At 44.2% G+C, this 18004-nt stretch overlaps 1 protein-coding gene across 1 annotated transcript in view; it reads right to left on the reverse strand.

Moving 5' to 3' along the window:
• The window catches only part of MYT1 (myelin transcription factor 1), a 76827-nt gene that overhangs the window by 24162 nt on the left and 34661 nt on the right, over positions 1 to 18004 (reverse strand). Inside the window, exons 13-16 of the mRNA XM_066624732.1 lie at positions 17449 to 17603; positions 9508 to 9570; positions 9274 to 9342; positions 3451 to 3513 (exon numbers count right to left, since the gene is read on the reverse strand). Coding sequence (XP_066480829.1) covers positions 3451 to 3513; positions 9274 to 9342; positions 9508 to 9570; positions 17449 to 17603 — 350 coding nt within the window. The remainder of the gene's footprint in view (positions 1 to 3450; positions 3514 to 9273; positions 9343 to 9507; positions 9571 to 17448; positions 17604 to 18004) is intronic.

Below are 18004 nucleotides of genomic sequence, written 5' to 3' on the forward strand. Positions count from 1 at the left end.
TGGGCTCCTGGCTCATAAACCTGCATCAGCTTTCTGTAAAAACGTCCTTCCTTGTACTGAGCGTCTCCTTTTCCAACAGCTAAAAGGAATGTTTCTCCCGCCTGTGCTTTGATCTTGATGACTGCTTCTACACCTCACAAAGGGGAGAAAACAGTAGTGAAAATTAAGAAGGGAAAAAAACTCACTTTGAAAGGGGGTGTACTTTGCAATTAATACTGTTGAGATTAAAAGAAATTTACTAGCAGACAGCAGCTGTTAATGGAACCGTTCAAATGGGAGGCTGAGGTCCCCATTAATGTTTGAAAAAGATAATAGAAGTCATAAATAGGCAGTGTTATTAACAGGAATTTTGTGTCAGCTAAAATCTAACTCTTTTCTTTTGCTGAAGAGAGAGCTTCTAATCTGATTCTAAAATTGGGGGGAGGGGTTAAATCAGATTAAAGAGATGAAAGTAGGCTTCACTTGTTGCTAACATGCATGAGCACTTTGCAATTTGCGCACTTTGCCATAAACAAGTGGAAATGACTGTGGAATTGAAATGGAATTTCTACTCCTAGAAATATGTATGTGTGTATTCACAAGGATTTTAGTCTATAGTAGCAGTTCTCAATCTTTTTAGCCCCGTGACCCACCTTCAGCACAAAGCTCAGCAACCTGGAAGTTTTGGCGGTGATGTGATGATGTCACCGCATCATGCCAAAACTTCCAGGTTGCTGAGCTTTTGCATTTTTTACATGAAAAGCCTGCTTCTGGAGTGTGTTTTTGTCAGCGAGAAAATGATGCGACTCAGCCTGGAGCCTGGTTTGCTGACATGCTTTAGGTTGGCTTTTTGTATAAAAAAATACAGGTTGATCTGCAGATAGTAAACCGCTTTGTGAACTTTTGTTGAAAAGCGGTATATAAATAACAACAACAACAACAATAATAGTCAAATCCATTATTTTTCTTTTTTTCAAAGCATCTGTTTAAATCGCAGTTTAAAAAACACTTTTCTTACCATTGTAGAGCAGCAAGTAGGCAGTCTCCAGAGATTAGAATGGCTATTTTCGAATCACGCCAAAGCAAGTGACCCCCCCCCCCCGGGGCCTGGTGTACTGAAGAATGCAAGGAGGAAGTCATTAAAGATTTCCAAGTTGCATTCTGGGGTGACCAAGGCCAAGGGAGGGGGTCACAATCTCAACACAACCTGGAAATAGCCGTTCTAATTGGTGGAGACTACCTGCCTGCTATTCTACAATGGTATAAAAGCACTTTTTAAACTGCAATTAAACCGCAGGCAGGTTGCCGATCCTTGCCAAAGGCCATTTACTCCTTTTTCACAGCCTCTCCTGGCAAAACCAAGAATCCTAGAAAGTAGCTATTATTTGAGGGGAGACAGTGGCGGACCTGTCATTGAATGAAAGGGCCAAATGCCCCGGCGAGGAGCCTTGCGAGCCTCTAGGATCATGTGGAAGCCTCACTGAGGCTCCCAGCAGAAGCACAGTTTGCTGGAAGCACAGTTTAAAGCGTTGGGGAAACTTCAGGAGGGTTCTGTAATGCGTCCTGGAGTTGCGCAAGGCTCTGTGTGCACCAGGTAAGTGTGTGTGCGTCTGTGTGTGTGTGGGGGGGTAGATTTGTGCACAGAGGGGTGGTGGCATCCCGTGGGGGGCACCATCGTGGGCCTTTGCTCTGGCAGCGAGACCAGGAATGTGACACAACAAACAGTGGTAGGAGGCTCGGCAGGCAGAGCTCCAAATCATGCTTTTCTGCACTTGAAAAAAGTTCTCTCATCCACCCTGAGCTTCTTACTGGTGTTTGCCTCATCGCATCTGGTCTCCCAACCCAGAAATAACTGGCGATGATGTCATCACCAGTTACTTCCGGTGGTACTTCAAATAGGTAGACTATGTGAAGTGGTCTACGGTGATCCGTATTGCCTTGCCTTTCTTCTGTGCTCAGAGTCGTCCCCCCCCAGCCAGATCCATCACCCATTTCTCAAGTTGCCCTTTCAGAATCCCAGATGTGCCTATGCCCATATTGCTTCTTTCCTGTCCTCAGTGCCTTCAGAGAGACCAGTCCCTGCTGGCTTCCCTTCCCTCACTTGCCTTGCGGGCAGTGCTGCAGTGAATAGAAGGAGACAGGTGGTGAGCAGCTGGAAATGGAGGCAGTTGGGAGGCAGAATGCACAGTGTGTACACTGGCTGAGGTGAATGAACCATCTCCTGTCTCCAGGAGGGGGCAACAAAGCCCCATAGCTTAGCGAGGGGTATGGCTCTGTGTGGATGAGGACAACAGTGTCAGCAGGAGAAAAACATGGCCTGAGACTGCGGAGAGGTCTGAGAGAAGAGACAGGGCGGCTCTCCTGGCATGTGGAAATGCAGCAGTCCTGAGGTAAACTCAGGTGTGGCAACATTGCCAGGTCCAAGCAATCAGGAGTCCTGAGAGGATTCATTGCTTTAAGAAATACTTGAGTACCTTCAGCCTGTGGGGGGAAACATCTGTTTTGCACAGTACACAACCCTCTGTTCAAGCAACAGCAAACCCACCCTCTCTCCAGTCACCCACTGCATAATTCCCTCTCCTGCTCAGCCTGAGATGGGTCGGTCATGCCAGGAACTGTGGCCAGGCTACCTCCTAATGACTAACTGGAGCAAAACTCAGAGGAATCCTGAGCAACCCTGAATGCTCTTGTATTTGCTTGCAAACATTCAAAAGAAATCGTACGTGTACCGTGGAAATGGATCCATTTCATGAATGGATTTTCCCAGATATGCATTTAAACATATAAGAGCCTTGATTCCTAAATGTATATGAAGATCCTTACGTAGCTGACAAGACTGCCTCCTAGTCATTTTAAATACTTTAACACAAAAATGTGTGAAAACATTCTGTCTTGTGCCAGCATTCTGGGAAACCCCAGACTGGAAATAAAAATCTGTTCCCTCAGGGAACTCTCTTTCCCTCACTCTCAGCAACTTTTTTCACACCTTTCCTTCAAAGCATCCCTTCCCCCCCCTTCACTTAGGGCCAAATCCTATCCAATTTTCCAGTGCCAGTGCTGCTGTGCCAGTGGGGCATGTGCTGCATCCTGTGTTGGGCAGGCAACCACAGAGACCTCCTCAAGGGAACACTTGTTTCCTTACCTTGGGACTGCATTGTGGCTATACCAGTGCTGGAAAGTTGGATAGGATTGGGCCCTTAGTGCGCAATCTCACCCAACTTTCCAGCTCCGAGGTGAGGGTAATGCAGCTCTGAGGTAAGGGAACAAATATTCCCTTACTTTGAGGAGGCCTCCGTGACTGCCCCCCAACTGCAGGATGCAGCACCTGCCCCATTGATACAGCTGTGTCAGTGTGGGAAAGTTGGTTGGGATTTGGACCTTAGGCTCCCTTTCATTTCTATTATGTGACCAAAGCTCCATCTTTCTTACCCATAACTTCCTCCCATTTCTTCCCCTGCAGGTTCCACTTACCTCCTATGTGATGCATAATTTCCTGTTATATGACCAGAACCATCACAGCCGGGAGTTGGGCACCTGAATAACAAGAGAAAGAAGAGTCGCTGAACATTGACACTGGAAACTGATTTTAACATTCAGTTAAATCTGCATCAAAAGAGAACCAAATGACCTCAAATGTGGCTACGACCTGCTTGCCTTCAGTTCTCACATTTATCTCATGTCAAAGCAAGAGTAAGGGCCCAATCCTATCCAATTTTCCAGTACCGGTGCAGCCGCAATGCAACCCTGAGGTAAGGGAACAACTGTTCCCATACCTTAAAGAGGCCTCTGTGACTGCTGCCCCATCTCAAGATGCAGTGCATGCCCCACTGACACAGTTGCACGGGCACTGGAAAATTGGATAGGTTTGGGCCCTAAGTCATTACATGATTTCACGGTCAATTGTTACACGGGAGTATTTGGTGACCATTTTTTGAGATTTTATTTATATATATATTGAGGTTTTATTATAGCACTTTGTCACTTTTGAGCACTCCAGGATACATCCTGTGTAACTAGCTCATCAGCCAGGATCACAGTGAAAAACACACACAAACACTATTTACTTCCCCACGCTATAGAATGGAAATAGGAAAAGTGGTGAAAATGTAAGCTAAACAATGTGCTGGAACCTGTGGCGTCGCTAAGGGAATGCGGAGGGTGTGGGCTACATCAGGTGATGCCCATGGCTGTGGGGATGACACCGCTACTGTCCAAAGTTTTTAAAATCTTGGTACTTTTGAATAATACCATCATGTTATATATTGTTTGATGTGTAATTTCATGCAGAAAGCAAAGAAACAAACTGTTGAATTATCTATATTCTATCAAAAGTTATAGCCAAAAAAACCAGTGGGGCAGTGGGGCAATGGTGCATCACCACATCCACTGTCTGGGGAATTGCCCTGCCCACTGTATGGGAGGAGGGTGACGCAAGCTCTACTGGCTGGGATTCCATTGTGCTGGGATCCTGGCTCAGCCCTGAAGCTATCTGGGTGTCCTTGGGCCAGTTACTTCTCTCAGCTTAACCTACCTTGCAGGGTTGTAGTGAGGACAAAAGAAGGGCAGGAACCATGTGCATGGCCCTGAGCTCATTTGAGGAAGTGGGGTGTAAAAATGTGAAAAATAAATAAATAAGCAACATTTGTAAGAGCCTGTATTAAATTGTACAGCCGCCCCCATATCAGTGGATCCTGTATCCACAGTTCCAGTTAACTGCAGATATAGCTGGGCCCCCATCTCCAAAGGCTCCCCTCACTTCTGAAGGGTCTTCTGAGTCCTGCAGAGGCCGTTTGCATCTGCCTGCAGCCTCTGTGGGGCTCAGAATGACTGTTAAGAGGGGAAAAAGTCACTTCTAGTTTTTTGGCAAAACCAGAAGTGACATTTTTATGCCTTTAAAAGGCATTATGAGGGCTAGCATTATGAGACTGTTATGACCTACTGCTGCTGACCTACCTGCTCCAGCAGACGTTTGGCAGCCAACAGCAGCCAGTGCAGGGCTTTCTGACTCCTGCATCTTTGGTGGTGAGCTACTCACTGTTAAGAGTGGCTTGGGTAATGGTGGACCTGGCCTTATGTTGACGGATCATAAGATCCCTCATAAGATTCCTCCGTAAGACTGGATAGGCTTGGCCATCTGTGTTAAGGCTGTTACAACTGGTGGGAAATGTTCACTGTTTTTGAGTTATCTCTTGGCCAAAACTGATGAGACAAGGAAGGTCCCTTACCACATCTTCTGAAGTTTCTATGTATTATTTATTTAATACAACAGAAATGTCAGAATATCTGAACACAAATTTTCAATTGCTTATTTGGCCTTCTGTCTTGGGTTGCTCTATCTAGGACTGTTGGTTCCTGTGATGAGTCAGTCTTCTTGCCCTATGTTTCGAGGGAGAGAGAAAAAATCATGCTATATTGGAGTACATGTGTACCAATTGTAACCTTTCTATCTGTTGTAGATAAGCTGATCAGTGAGTCAAAGTGACTCAAGTACCCTATCTACTAATAAGTGTAGGTGGGGCCTCAGTATCCATGAGGGATCCATTCTCAGATCCTCACTGATACAGAAAATAACCAAATCAGTGATTTTCTGCCCCTTTTTCCCTCTAAAGGGGACTGGAGCTGTGCACTGGTCCCATCCGGATGGCTTTCTGAAACCTGCGGAGGCAGCGTGTGTCTGCCCGCTGCCTCTGTGAGCTTCAGAATAATCTGGAGAGGCAAAAAAAACCACCGTTTCCCAAGGAGAGGTGAACAAATGCCACTTTCGGTTTCCCAAGCCCCTGGAGGGCTTCCCTGAGCCTCAGAATACCTAATATTCTGAAAAACAGTCACTTCTGATTTCCCAAGGGAAACCAGAAGTGGTGTTTTTTGCATCTCCAGGTCCTTCTGAAGCCCACAGAAGCAGCAGGTGAACACGCGCTGCCTCTGCGGGCATCAAAAAGCCCTCTGGAGGGGAATGAAGCACAGCCCTGGCCTCCTTCGGAGGACTCAGGCGGAGCTCAGGGGACCCACACTGAGACAGATCAGTGGATGAAAAATCCGCAGATTAACAGGCTCCAAATGTATTCTTATACTAATGAAATTGTTCACAACATTGTCCAGGTGTAAATTGTTGTCTTTCCTTATTCCTCCTTTTCTTTTAACAAGACTGTCACCAAGTCTAACTATTTATCTAGCAAGATTCCCTAGATTCTAGAAAGTTTCCCAATACCTCTGATATGGGTTACTGAGAGGTGCCTTGCAATATCATCAGAATCAATGAATGCGCTACGAACACATATCAAGACAGGCAGTACATTGAAAAAATTCAGTTGTGGACAATAGGCAAACATTTTCCATCTTAAAAAAGGGGGGAGTATTAATTTGGTTCTGTTCACAGTTTCAGGTCTGCTCTTATTTCATCCAAACGCTTCTCTCCATTTCAGCTTTGCAGTGTGAAACAGTTGAGTAGGGGCACTGGTTTCATTCTCCTGAGTCTAAGAATAACTTGGCAGGAAAGAAGGTGTTCAGAAAATGACCACAATACCTTTTGCAAGGATAGGTAGGTAGCTTTAAAAATGTTTTAAATGGAAGAAGTGTACATAGAAGCCACATAGTGCTAATTTTGGGGAACATGCACAGTAGCCTAGAGTTGTTAACAAAATATTTATCACTGTTAAAGCTGTTGTAAAATTTCATCCAGAGTCTTGCTAATAGGGCAATGTTAAGAGTGGTGGGAGACTTGGATGTAGTAATAATTTGGGAACCCTTTAAGAGTTCATGGCAGTGACTTCTCTTAGAGTATAGGACTTGCACTTGCATAGGAACGACATGTGTCCTCAGTGCTTGTATAACTGCCATGGTAAGCATTTCAACTCTTACTCCCAGGTCAGTCTGGTCACCAGACAGTGCACAGGATGCAGCAGCCAGCACGCCGGTGGCCCTGCATCTGTCACATGAGCCCAGGATTGGATTGGGCAGTAAGTCACTTGACAGCTGGCTCCTGAGATTTTATTTGAGTTGAGCCCAGTTTACCTCATGCATGCCTGTACGTCTTTACACAATGCATAATTAACTTCTAGACTTCATTGCTACAAGATGTGGTGATGATAGGCCACTAGCTTAGATGGTTTTTTTAAAAAAAGTTTCAGACAAAATTCATGAACAAGGAGCAGTCCCCCAGCAGCTATTTGTATAGTATTGGTGGATATACAGTATGTTCAGAAGCAATGTGTTTCAACTGTTGTCTTCATGCCCCGCTTGGGAGCTTCCTGGAGCCATCCAATTGGACACTGTGGGAAGCAGGAAGGTGGGCTAAATGGACCTTTGCGTACATCACTTGATTACTCACAACTTGCTTACTCAGCTTTTGATGACTCACAGCTGAATGAGTGAACTGGCTCTATTGAAAAACATGATGTTTAAGGTGATATGGTAATTCTAATTGTGTTGTTTGACGTTGATGCAAAGTGTTACAATGAACACTAAGGTGAATACAATTGTTACCCACTTTACTTTTTCCTCAGTGTCATTAATTGACCTGACGGACATCTTTGAAAGAAAAAGAACTGCACCAGGCTGGAAAGAACTTACCTTTCTGGGAAACAAAGTGTGAAATTCTGCTATTGTGAAAAAAAAAAAACACTCAGAATGAGCCAAACACTCATCTACTGTGTGAACAGCATGACTCCAGCTGCATTTTGGCACATTCTGAGCAAAGTTCAGTTGAATCTGGCTTTTTAATGTAGTCTGTGCTCATGTGAAGAAAGGTGAACAATGTAATGTGCATCTTTTAGGATTATTCAGGAGCAGGTCCCTTATTTCCAAAACATCCAAATATATTTTATGTATAATCTTGTTTTCCTGCAAAGAGAATTGTGACTTGAAGGTCACATGGCTGAACATAAATACTTGGGAATAAATCCCCCATTTAAAAAAACCCCATACTTATTTCCACATAAACATAGTTAGGATTAGGATGGAAGTCACATAAAAATTTACCACAATTCTCCTCTAATCTGTTTTCTAGAGGAAGTGTTCCCTGCATGAAATATATACAGTATATTCCTCTTTGTTCTGAGTTCCCGTGCTTTTCTCATTTTAACTCTAGTCTCTGAAGTCTGAGCTGATTCACATGAACACTTTTTTGATGCATTCTCCATCCATGGTGACATTTTTTCTTATTTGCTTGGACTGAATATTAAAGGGATGTATGTACTGTCTTTCAACTGCTTCACCACAGGCCCAGATGACAACGTATACTACTATGATACTATTCAGTAGTATGTTATGTAGATCATTTGTGATGGTGTGATAAAGTGTGAGCCAGGTCTGTGGTGGAAACATTGGAAGGCTGCTTCAGTTGAGTGAATATTCAGTCCAGGCTGATAACACAGTCACCATGGATAGAAAATAAGTCCCCAAAGTAGTCATGTCAATTGACGCCCCACTGAGAACAAGTGCTAAAATGCATTAAAGACCTGCTAAACTGAAGCAACCATTCATGTGAATATAAAAAAATCAAACTGACAGAAGTGCAACCAAACTGCTGATTTTGCTGACTTACTGGACCCAGTTAGATTCATGTTTGAAAAAAATGAATTCTCTTTTTCCCAAATTCCCATTGAACTGTTTCATTTGCAGAGTGAACTCCACCTAGAAGTTAACTTGCAGTGTACTTAAATGCAATTAACTTGATCCAGCTGGATAGCAGCTTTGCATCAAATGTAATGAAAATTTGAGCATTCATTACTATATTGTTAGCACAATGAAAAAAACAATGTTATCTCCAGGTGGAGGATTTGGTGCAAGCTTTTAGGCCTGACAGAAGCACTCCTTACTTGACAACCACCTTGAAAGCTTGGACAAATTCCCCATCACAGACCAGTAATTTCACTGATGTCTCAGGCTATAGAAGATAGATTATCAATCACTCTAACAAAAATGGTGTAGCTTGTTATCTGAGAAAAATACTGGCAACGTTGTAATCTGAACTGCAGAAGATCATCAAGAGAAAAGTGGAAGGGAAAAAAAGGATAGCATGTCTCTATGATGGCCAATAAAAATTTGCCTGGGGTTCAGAGGAATATATATAGAAGTCCCAAGCCAATTCTTCCTACCAACAATAAAGTGTTCTTCACACTCCTCCCCGCCCATATTGCCTACTTGCCACACCAGTTGTGGTGGGAATATAAATTTGGCTCACAGGCAGGTTTTTGATTGGCTTGTTCAGAAGGAAAAGTGCAGGGGAAAGGAAGGAAGAAAAAGCCAGAGTGGTAGCGGAAAGGAGACAGAGATTCAAGTTTAGCGCAAACATACTTGAGGTCAGCAGAGTGGGCAGCCATGAGATTTCTGAGGCTCTTGTCAGCAAGAGGACAACCAGAAAGGCTGAAAAAGAAGAGATGGAATATTTGGGTAAGCTAAAAAAAGTAGGGGAGGTAAAAGAAAGGGGAAGAGGGAATAGAACCAAAGTATCCACACCATTTAAAAAAAAAAAAGATTTTTAAGAGACTGTCAGAGCCTGAAAGAATAGGGTAGGTAAGGTCAACTAACCTGCGGTGAGAAGCATAATTCCCCGTGATGTGTCCGCTGCCATCACAGCCTGGGGTAGGGCAACTGAACAAAAAATAATTATGGGGAAAAAAACGTGAGTGGCAAAAAAAATAAAGAAATCAGTAAGATTCATGCATATGTAAAAAAATTTAAAAATATAAAAAGGGAGAAGAATATCCTTCTTCTGTAGAAATTGGAAAAAAATTACTAAAGAGCTTGTAGGGATTTCCAGAAGTACAGCCTTTTTTCTTTATGTTGTTTAAAAGTCTCTTTATACAGAGGGCAATTTTTCTGAGATTAGGCAACGTCTATTCAGCAGTATTTATACGTTCATCTATATTTGGACTAAGGCTTGTGAGAGTCAGTACATTAAACCATGTCAGCCCGTCTTGTCTACTCTGAGTGGCAACAGCTGTCCTGGACTTCACACAGAGGTCTTTCCCAGCAGTGACACCTGTAATCTTTTCAGTAGAGGTGCCAGGGATAGAATCTGAGTCCTCATGCATGTTAAGCTTGTGCTTTGGACCCTCCAGATCTATCAATCTATATGCAGTGCACTGAGCCACCATCTTAAGGGCAGTAATAACAAGAAGAAGAAGGAATCTGACTGACATCTTAAGGTCACATCTCATGAAAATTAAAGAGCATTGATTTTATAAATATTTTTTAACCTTACGATAAGGTTAAAGATTAAGGTTATCATCACAGAAGTAACACTTGTGATATGCAGTTAAGGTTAAGGTAAGGTTAAGGTTGTGATGATAGCAGACGAGATCTAAGGCACTCAGTAGCTTTCCCACAGGGGGGTGCAGTGCTGAGTTGTGCAGGGTGCCACAACATGCCATGTGAGCTGTCCTTCCCCGTTGCTGTTGTACCATTCTGGGCGGCGAGAGCAACATAGAGGTGCCCTGCAAAACCAAGTGCTGTGCCCCCCTCTGGGAACGCCACTGATGGCACCAGCTTAGATATGCAATCAAAGTTTTTAAAGTTTCCTCCTTGTCTGCCTCTATGGATCATACTGGAGTGCAGCACAAGTGCTTGCACTGTTGTGTGATAATGGATTATGAAAGAGTGGTGATAGTGGAGGCAAGCTGGTTCATGGTGCTTGAGTGGCTGTTGATTGGATATCAGCCTCTCATTAAATATTTTTTGTAATGTTTTATTTCATCCTAAAGCAGGAGTTAAAGTTGAAGAACAGAGGTGTTTTATTGCATCCAGACATACTACTATCAGCTAAAAATGATAAGACGGAGCAGGGTGAGGGAGAAAAATTGAAATTTTTCTGTTTTTTGAGGAGGGAATTGAAGGGGGAAAAGGGATTGTTGAGAATGGATTTCTAGCAGTGGCAGGGAATGAGAAAGGAAAATTAATTTGAGAGGATTTGGAAGGAAAACAAATTTTTAGGAAAGGAAGATTATTTTCGGTAGGATCTAGGAGGGAAACGAATCTGTAAAGAAAGGACATATTTTCAGCACGTGTTGAACAGAGGAACTGCAATGGGTGTTTGATATGCACGGCTCAAACCCCACCTCTAGCTTGGACTCGGTTTGCAGCCTTGGGAATGCTACTTGTCTCTGTTTAGGCCAGCAGTCATCTGGTGGGCCACTGTCGGATACAGGAAGCTGGACTAGGTGGGCATTTGGCCTGACCCAGCAGGGCTCTTCTTATGACCACAGTGGCTAGCTAAATTTCTCTGGGAAGCTTACAACTAGGGCACGAGGGCAACAGCGCCTCTCAGTGTGAAGGCTCCGTCTTGCTATCATGGTATTGGTTGGCAAGACGAGCATGTAAGGTAGGAAGAGCTTTGGGGTGATTGAGCTAAGGGAGGGTGTAGTGGTTTGACCAGATAGATGCGATTTGACAGGATGCACCTGCTGCATCCATCTATCCATCTGTCTGTCTGTCTAAAGAGTGACTTCAAAAGTAAAGGGAAAATTTGGCTTTTAGTACTCTGAAGGCCCAATCCTATCCTTTCCCCCTCACCCATGTAGCCGTGCTGAAAATGGGTGTGCTATATCCAGTGGAAAGGGGAATCATTTCTCCTTAACCCCCTGTAAGCCTCATACCCAGCTCTGTCGCTGGTGCCAGTCTGAAGAGAGAAAGGGGGGATAGGATCAGATGTACACCATCGCCACTGGATCCTCTTTTTCTAGCAGCATCCCTTATTCTTCCCCCCTCCCCACCCATCTCCTGCCCCTGCTTTACCTGCTCTGGTGGCCACAGCAAGTTCTGGCAGTGGCCAAGGAGTGCTGTCACCTCTTGTGGCAGCATTCTTAAAATATCTACCAACAGAACGTTCCACGTGCTGTTGGCAGCCATTTTGCAACAGAGGAGCAGAGTTCCACTGTCACAACACGCTAAAGCCCAGCCCAGGTACAGTAGTAGCACTATATAAACCAGACTCTGACCCTCCCTAGGTGCTTTTTTATGATGGTTCATATATGCCCCACTCCTCCTTTACCCCACCAGATGCCACTTAATGGAAGTAGATGAGGACTGCACTGCATATCACAAGTGTTGCTCTCGTGATGATAAGGGCTAGAGACTCTTAAAAAAACCCCAACCAAATCCATGCTTTTATAGCATTGGTGTAACATTGTAGTGTGTGGCAAAGGGGTCACAGCAGGGCTACTCAAGAGTGCTTTAGAAGTGAAGCCATGACTGGGATGCCTCAGAAGTTTACTGCTTCTGCTGGCAGTTTTGGAATCTGCCAAGAGGGCTTCCTTTTTTCCTTTTCTCCAAATGTCACCAAATCTGCAGTTTCCGTTTTGCAAAAACTTATTGTTTTCAAACATGCAAATTAAAAATATAAGCAACCTTTAATACAATTACTGAAATTGCAATTGAATAATGTCCTTGTGCCTGAGAACCAAAAATATATTGCCTTTCAGTGTCAGTTTCTACCAATGCAAAGTTTGTGAGACCTTCCTACAAGGATTCTCATTTTGGTCCTAACATTGTAACTTTTGTAGATGTGTGTGTGTGTGTGTGTGTGTGTGTGTGTGTGTGTGTGTGTGTTCGGTCATTTTCAGATTGGTTTCAAAACTTAGCTAGGTCACTCTTTTGCAAAAAAAAGGAATGTGTGTCTGTTCAAATCATGAAATCTGCAAAAAAATAAAACCATTTTCAAACATCCCTAGTGATAGGGCTTGCCCTCTACAGTATTGAGTGCTTGTGGAAGTGGTTTACTTAAGCACAACTTGAGAAGGGGCTTGAGGGGGTTGGAGGGGACAGATTGATCACATGCTAGCCCTGGGCAAGTAATATTTATGAATTCAAGCCTATCAATCTCAGAAGAAAATTGGGAAGAGGTGGGGAAAGCAGGAAGGGCCAGGGTGAGAAGCAGGATGGATGCAGCTCCATGCCTGCGCCAGTTTTCTCTTCACTATGCATTCACTAAGGCTTCTTTAAGGATCACAGGGCATTCCTACTAAGTTGTTTCTTTAGGAGTCAGGATTGCCACTGAGGAAAACCAGCAAGCCTCTTTAGATAGCCAATCTGGCAATTGGGGGAGGGATCTCCCTAAGAATCTGACTTTTCCTATGGAATGAGGGGCTGCCTTCCTTGCCATTACATGTTGTGTTTTAAGGAACTGCATGCTGATTTAATAAAACCTCCTCCTCAAGGAATAAAGAGGTGACCAAAGCAGTATTGGAGGTAGTGGAGGTGGAACTCAGAGGTTACTGGGAAGTGCATTTTACTTCTAGTCCCAGAAGGGCAGGCAATAGCCCATTGACCAGGCTTTATCCAACCATAACAGCGAGGACCTGCAAGGGAAGGCACCAGGATGCAGGTCTCTTTTTATCTGGTGTGCTCCCTGGGGCATTTGGTGGGCCGCTGTGAGATACAGGAAGCTGGACTAGATGGGCCTATGGCCTGATCCAGCAGGGCTGTTCTTATGTTCTTATGGGGCAGGAGGTCTGGTCTAGAGGGTAGAGCCTCTGTTAGCCTGAAGATAACATCAGAAGGTCGCCAGTTCAAGGACACCGGCAGCTCCCTGAACGGCTGGGAATGACGAGACCATGAAGCAGCTGACAAGCCCAGCTGAGTGATTCCACCTTCTCTTGGTGTGAGCAAGAAGCGTCTTGGCTGCCCTCCATGTGAGAGATGGAGCTGCTTGTCAGCCTGCGTGGGAGAACTGGAGGCCAGAAGTGAGACCAAACCAGGAAGATCCATTCTGAAATGTTGTTGGTTCTTGAAAGAGAGAACCTCTATGATTGTAAAAAACCCCTTGAGGAATTTAGGAACGCCTGACCATGTAAACTGCCTTGAATAAAGTCAGAGGAGTAATCCGATGACCAGAAATGCGGTATATAAATACCTAGTTGTTGTTGTTGTTGTTGTTATTATTATTTATGACCTTTAGAATGAGAGGCTGTGAGACAAGGCTAGATCAGGGAGGATTCCAACATCACTCTTGAGAGTCATGAACTTTCAAGACCCCTGGTCCTGCCTTAATAATCACGATTACAAGTCAGAATCACCACTTCCACTTCAGGACGCATTTCTATCACTAAACATGGAAGCAGGTTTTTTTTTATGAGTTTTAACATTTTTTTTCAGTTCAAAAATACATAATTGTGAGTATTTTTAATGGATTACTCACTTGATTGCCATCTGTGGCAAAAGCTTTTGCAGTATATGTGTCCCACTGACCTCCCATCCAGGCAGTGGTTAGGACTACACCTCCCTAGCGGCACTTTGGGATTAGAGTTTCCCCCAAAATTCACTCTTTCTCTCTGTCATTGTCATTTTCTATATGCAGGGAGGGAACATTCAAAGATGTCATTTCCCCTAGCTGTTATCAATATACTGTATATGTGGTATACCGAATAAAATTACAACAGCAAATTTGGCGGACAAGTCCGGTGCAGGATGGTAGCCATACCCTAGCCAGGAATACAGAGTTTTCTCTTCAGAACCATAGCTGAGCTATCCACGAAGTGGACAGTGTGGCTTGTGTTGAACAGTGGGTGGCAGGGAAGGCAAACATATTTTGGATGCCTTTCACCCTGATTCTGCTGCTACCTCTTTCCAGCCTGCTGTAGACCACCGAGCTGCTTCTCTACCCCATTACCTTACTCCTCCATAGTGTGGTCCCTTTAAATAAATCAGGAAATGCTCATAGTATTTCTGTAAAACTTGTGTGAAATCTTAGTGCTCCAGAGACTGGTATTGACCTTAATAAGTTAACCTTCATCATGGAGAGTTGTTTCACACTCTCCCATCTGCTATCTCCCACTGAATGTGATATCAGTTTTCCCAGAGTGAGGAAGAATTAAGGCAGTGGCGTAGCTAGAGGGGGCGCAAAGCACTAAGCTTTTCAGGGAGCCTCACCACAGTGTGCAAGTGGCCTCTGTCCTTCAGAGCCATTCCGGGTGGGGGGAGCAAAACGGAGGCATTCACCTCTTCTCTGGGTCTTCTCTGGTATTCACCTCTGATTTGCTCCCCTTGCCCAGAATGGCTCCAAAGGGGAAGGGAAGGGGATGCTTACATGCCATGGTGAGGCTCCTTGCAAAACTTAGTGCTTTGCACCCCCTCTATCTATGCCACTGAATTAAGGTAAGGGAGCAGGGAAGCAGATTGTGGCCATCACTGCTACGTGCACCTGAAAGACCAGGCAGAAGGCTATGATCTGCTTCCCCCTCATCTTGCTCCTGCTGGGAGTTCCTAACGTGTCCTGCAGTTCCTGTTTGCTGAAAGGGACAGCATGGAAAGAAGCAATGGGAGGCAAGAGGAGGCTGAATTGCCTCAGGCAGTGTTTTGCCTTTGGCTGGCCCTGCATAGCACTGTTCACTTTTGTCATTTTTTAAAACTTGGTTGCTACCATCAGGGCAGTGTTAGCAAGCACATTTCATGTCATTCCAAAGTGTTGTGACAACAGTAGCAAGAGGATTCTGAATTTGCCTTCCCATGAACACAGGCGTTTTACCTCATGACTAGATTATCAGTCATGGGCAGGAGGTCTGGTCTAGAGGGTAGAGCCTCCGTTTGCCTGAAGATAACATCCGAAGGTCCCCAGTTCGAGGCCACCGGCACCGTGAATGGTGAGACCTTGAAGCAACTGACAAGCTGAGCCGAGTTATTCAACCTGCTCTTTGGTGTGAGCAAAGAAGCGTCTTGGCTGCCCTCCCTGTGAGAGATGAAGGAGCTGCTTGTCAGCTTGCGTGGGAGGAAACCAGAGGCCAGAATGTGATACTAGATCAAAAAGATCCATCTGAAATGTTGTGGTTCTTGAAAGATAGAACCTTTCTTCGATTGTAAAAATCCCTACGGGGATTTAGAACAGCCTGCCCACGTAAACCGCCTTGAATAAAGTCTGGGGAGAAATCTTAGGACCAAGAAAGGCGGTCTATAAATACATGTACTGTATTATTATTATTATTAGGCCACAAAATATGGGCTGTGCCTATTCTTTACAGAGTTTTAAAGAGAAATTTTGGTTACCAACCCAAGAAATAACATTTCTCATAACGTTTCTCTAAAACTCCTGTGAAACCTCAGTACTCTCGAGACTGGTATTGATCTTGATAATTTATCCTCAATCATGGATCACTTGGAGATTTATTCCAGATCCTTCCATCTGCCACTGTACCATATCTTGGAATGTGGTATCAGTTTTTCCAGTGAAACCGATACCTTATAGGTTCTAGAGTGGGTCAAATGGATTTATGCAGATCACACACATACATATGCATGCACGCACACACACAGACAACAAGAGTCCCTAGGGTACTGGCGTGTGCAACTGCCACCAGAGTCCACCCCATCCTGCCCTTGAACTGCCCCGCTCCCCATCCTTTCCTCCCCTGAGGTGCCCATGACCCTCCCCCCCCACCTTTCTTGCTCCAGTGTGGCCTACATGAGCTATCGGCACATGCATTTGGCCTCCCGCAGTGCATGCCAGCGGTGTGCCTTTTGTGACATCACACCTGGACCTATGGCAGTGGATCGTGAGATCCATAAGCCCAAGATTGGAATGGGCTGCCCATGAATGGCTTGTAGATTATAGCAGATATGTGCATATGGCATTACTTGTGTGGTATATAAGTATGTGTGTATTGATGATATCACATTTCTCTCTCTGTATTTTACGTTTTATTTACAAGATTTTAGCTTGAGAGGGGAAAAAAAAATCTTTCAAACTCAAGCATTCAACTTTTTTTCCCATCAAGCACCAAGTACTCTCAGGCTGAGATTCAGAGATGTGATCATTCTTTCTTTGCTGTACTTTGCTGTTCAAACCAAATATAAAATCGCCTGCATGGACAACATGCACAGATTCTTACATTTCCATTTGGAAAAACCACATCTTACAATCTGAATTTCAAATTCTGAACCACTGAAGTGAAACAAGTTCTTTCTGCCCCCTCATTTATCCACCCCTTAGACACCCAACATTCAGAGAGAAAGGGTGACGCTGCCCTGTGTAGGATGCTTCCAACAATTGTAGACCATTTGAGAAATATGGCTCCTGGGAAATAATAAAACAACATTGTAAACAAAGAAGCAACATGTTTGGGAAGAGACCTTTTCTTCCAACACCACATTAGAAAGGCTCTCCTGATTACGAAAAGAAACAAGTAGGGGAAAATTATGCTTTTATAGTCTCTCTAATGAATCCTAAGATTCTGGTGCTTTAGCTGAGTGTATTTTCCCCCCCTTTTAATCATGTCACAGCTTCAGGGAACCATATGGAGTGATACTTCATCTTGACAATCAGGAATAGTTGGAGCATGAGGTTTCTCTTTAAAGCTTTTGATTTGAAGTGTTTGGATTAAATAAGACCCTCGCAGTGTGAAACATCAATGAATTGGGTATTTTTTTCTGAAGAATTCACACACACACTGCCCTCCACCCATCCAGCAAAATTACTTCTTGCTCTCCCCTCCTCTTCAATCCATTACTGGGCGATTTCAGAGCCCAAGTGACACAACTTACGTGAGTAACTCTTTCTTGATTTCCTTGGAGAGGAACTTAAGCTTGAAGTTGGTTAAGGTGATTTCTCCAGGATATTTCCTTTCTTCAAAATTTTCTTCAGGTACTTCCTGGTCATCTGCTTCAGAAGAGGCAAAAGAGCAGACAGCAGGCTCTGACTGAAAAACAGGCAAAGGATGGGTGTGGAGGAGCAAGAGACTCAAATGCAGAACTATTTCTCTAGTGCAGGGCTCTCCAAACTTTTTGGCCAGAGGGCTGCATCAAATATCTGGAACAGTGCTGGGGGCCAGAAAAAAAATTTAAATATAAATTTATATAAATAAATTAGAGATGAAACTTAGATAAGTGATTAAATGAATGAATGGGCTCATTCATTCAACCTCTCTGGCCCTTAGAACACCCTCCAGATGCAACCGGAGCATAGTTCCAGTCATGTTAGCCAAGTGGGCCAGTGGTTTTCAGGGGACAAGAGGCTGGCAGCGGGCTGGATAGAGGCTTGGCGTGGGCCGCATTTGGCCCCCATGCCGGGTTTTGGAGACCCCTGCTCTAGTAGGTTGTA

Source organism: Tiliqua scincoides, chromosome 4, assembly GCF_035046505.1.
Source record: "Tiliqua scincoides isolate rTilSci1 chromosome 4, rTilSci1.hap2, whole genome shotgun sequence".
Lineage (NCBI taxonomy): Eukaryota > Metazoa > Chordata > Lepidosauria > Squamata > Scincidae > Tiliqua > Tiliqua scincoides.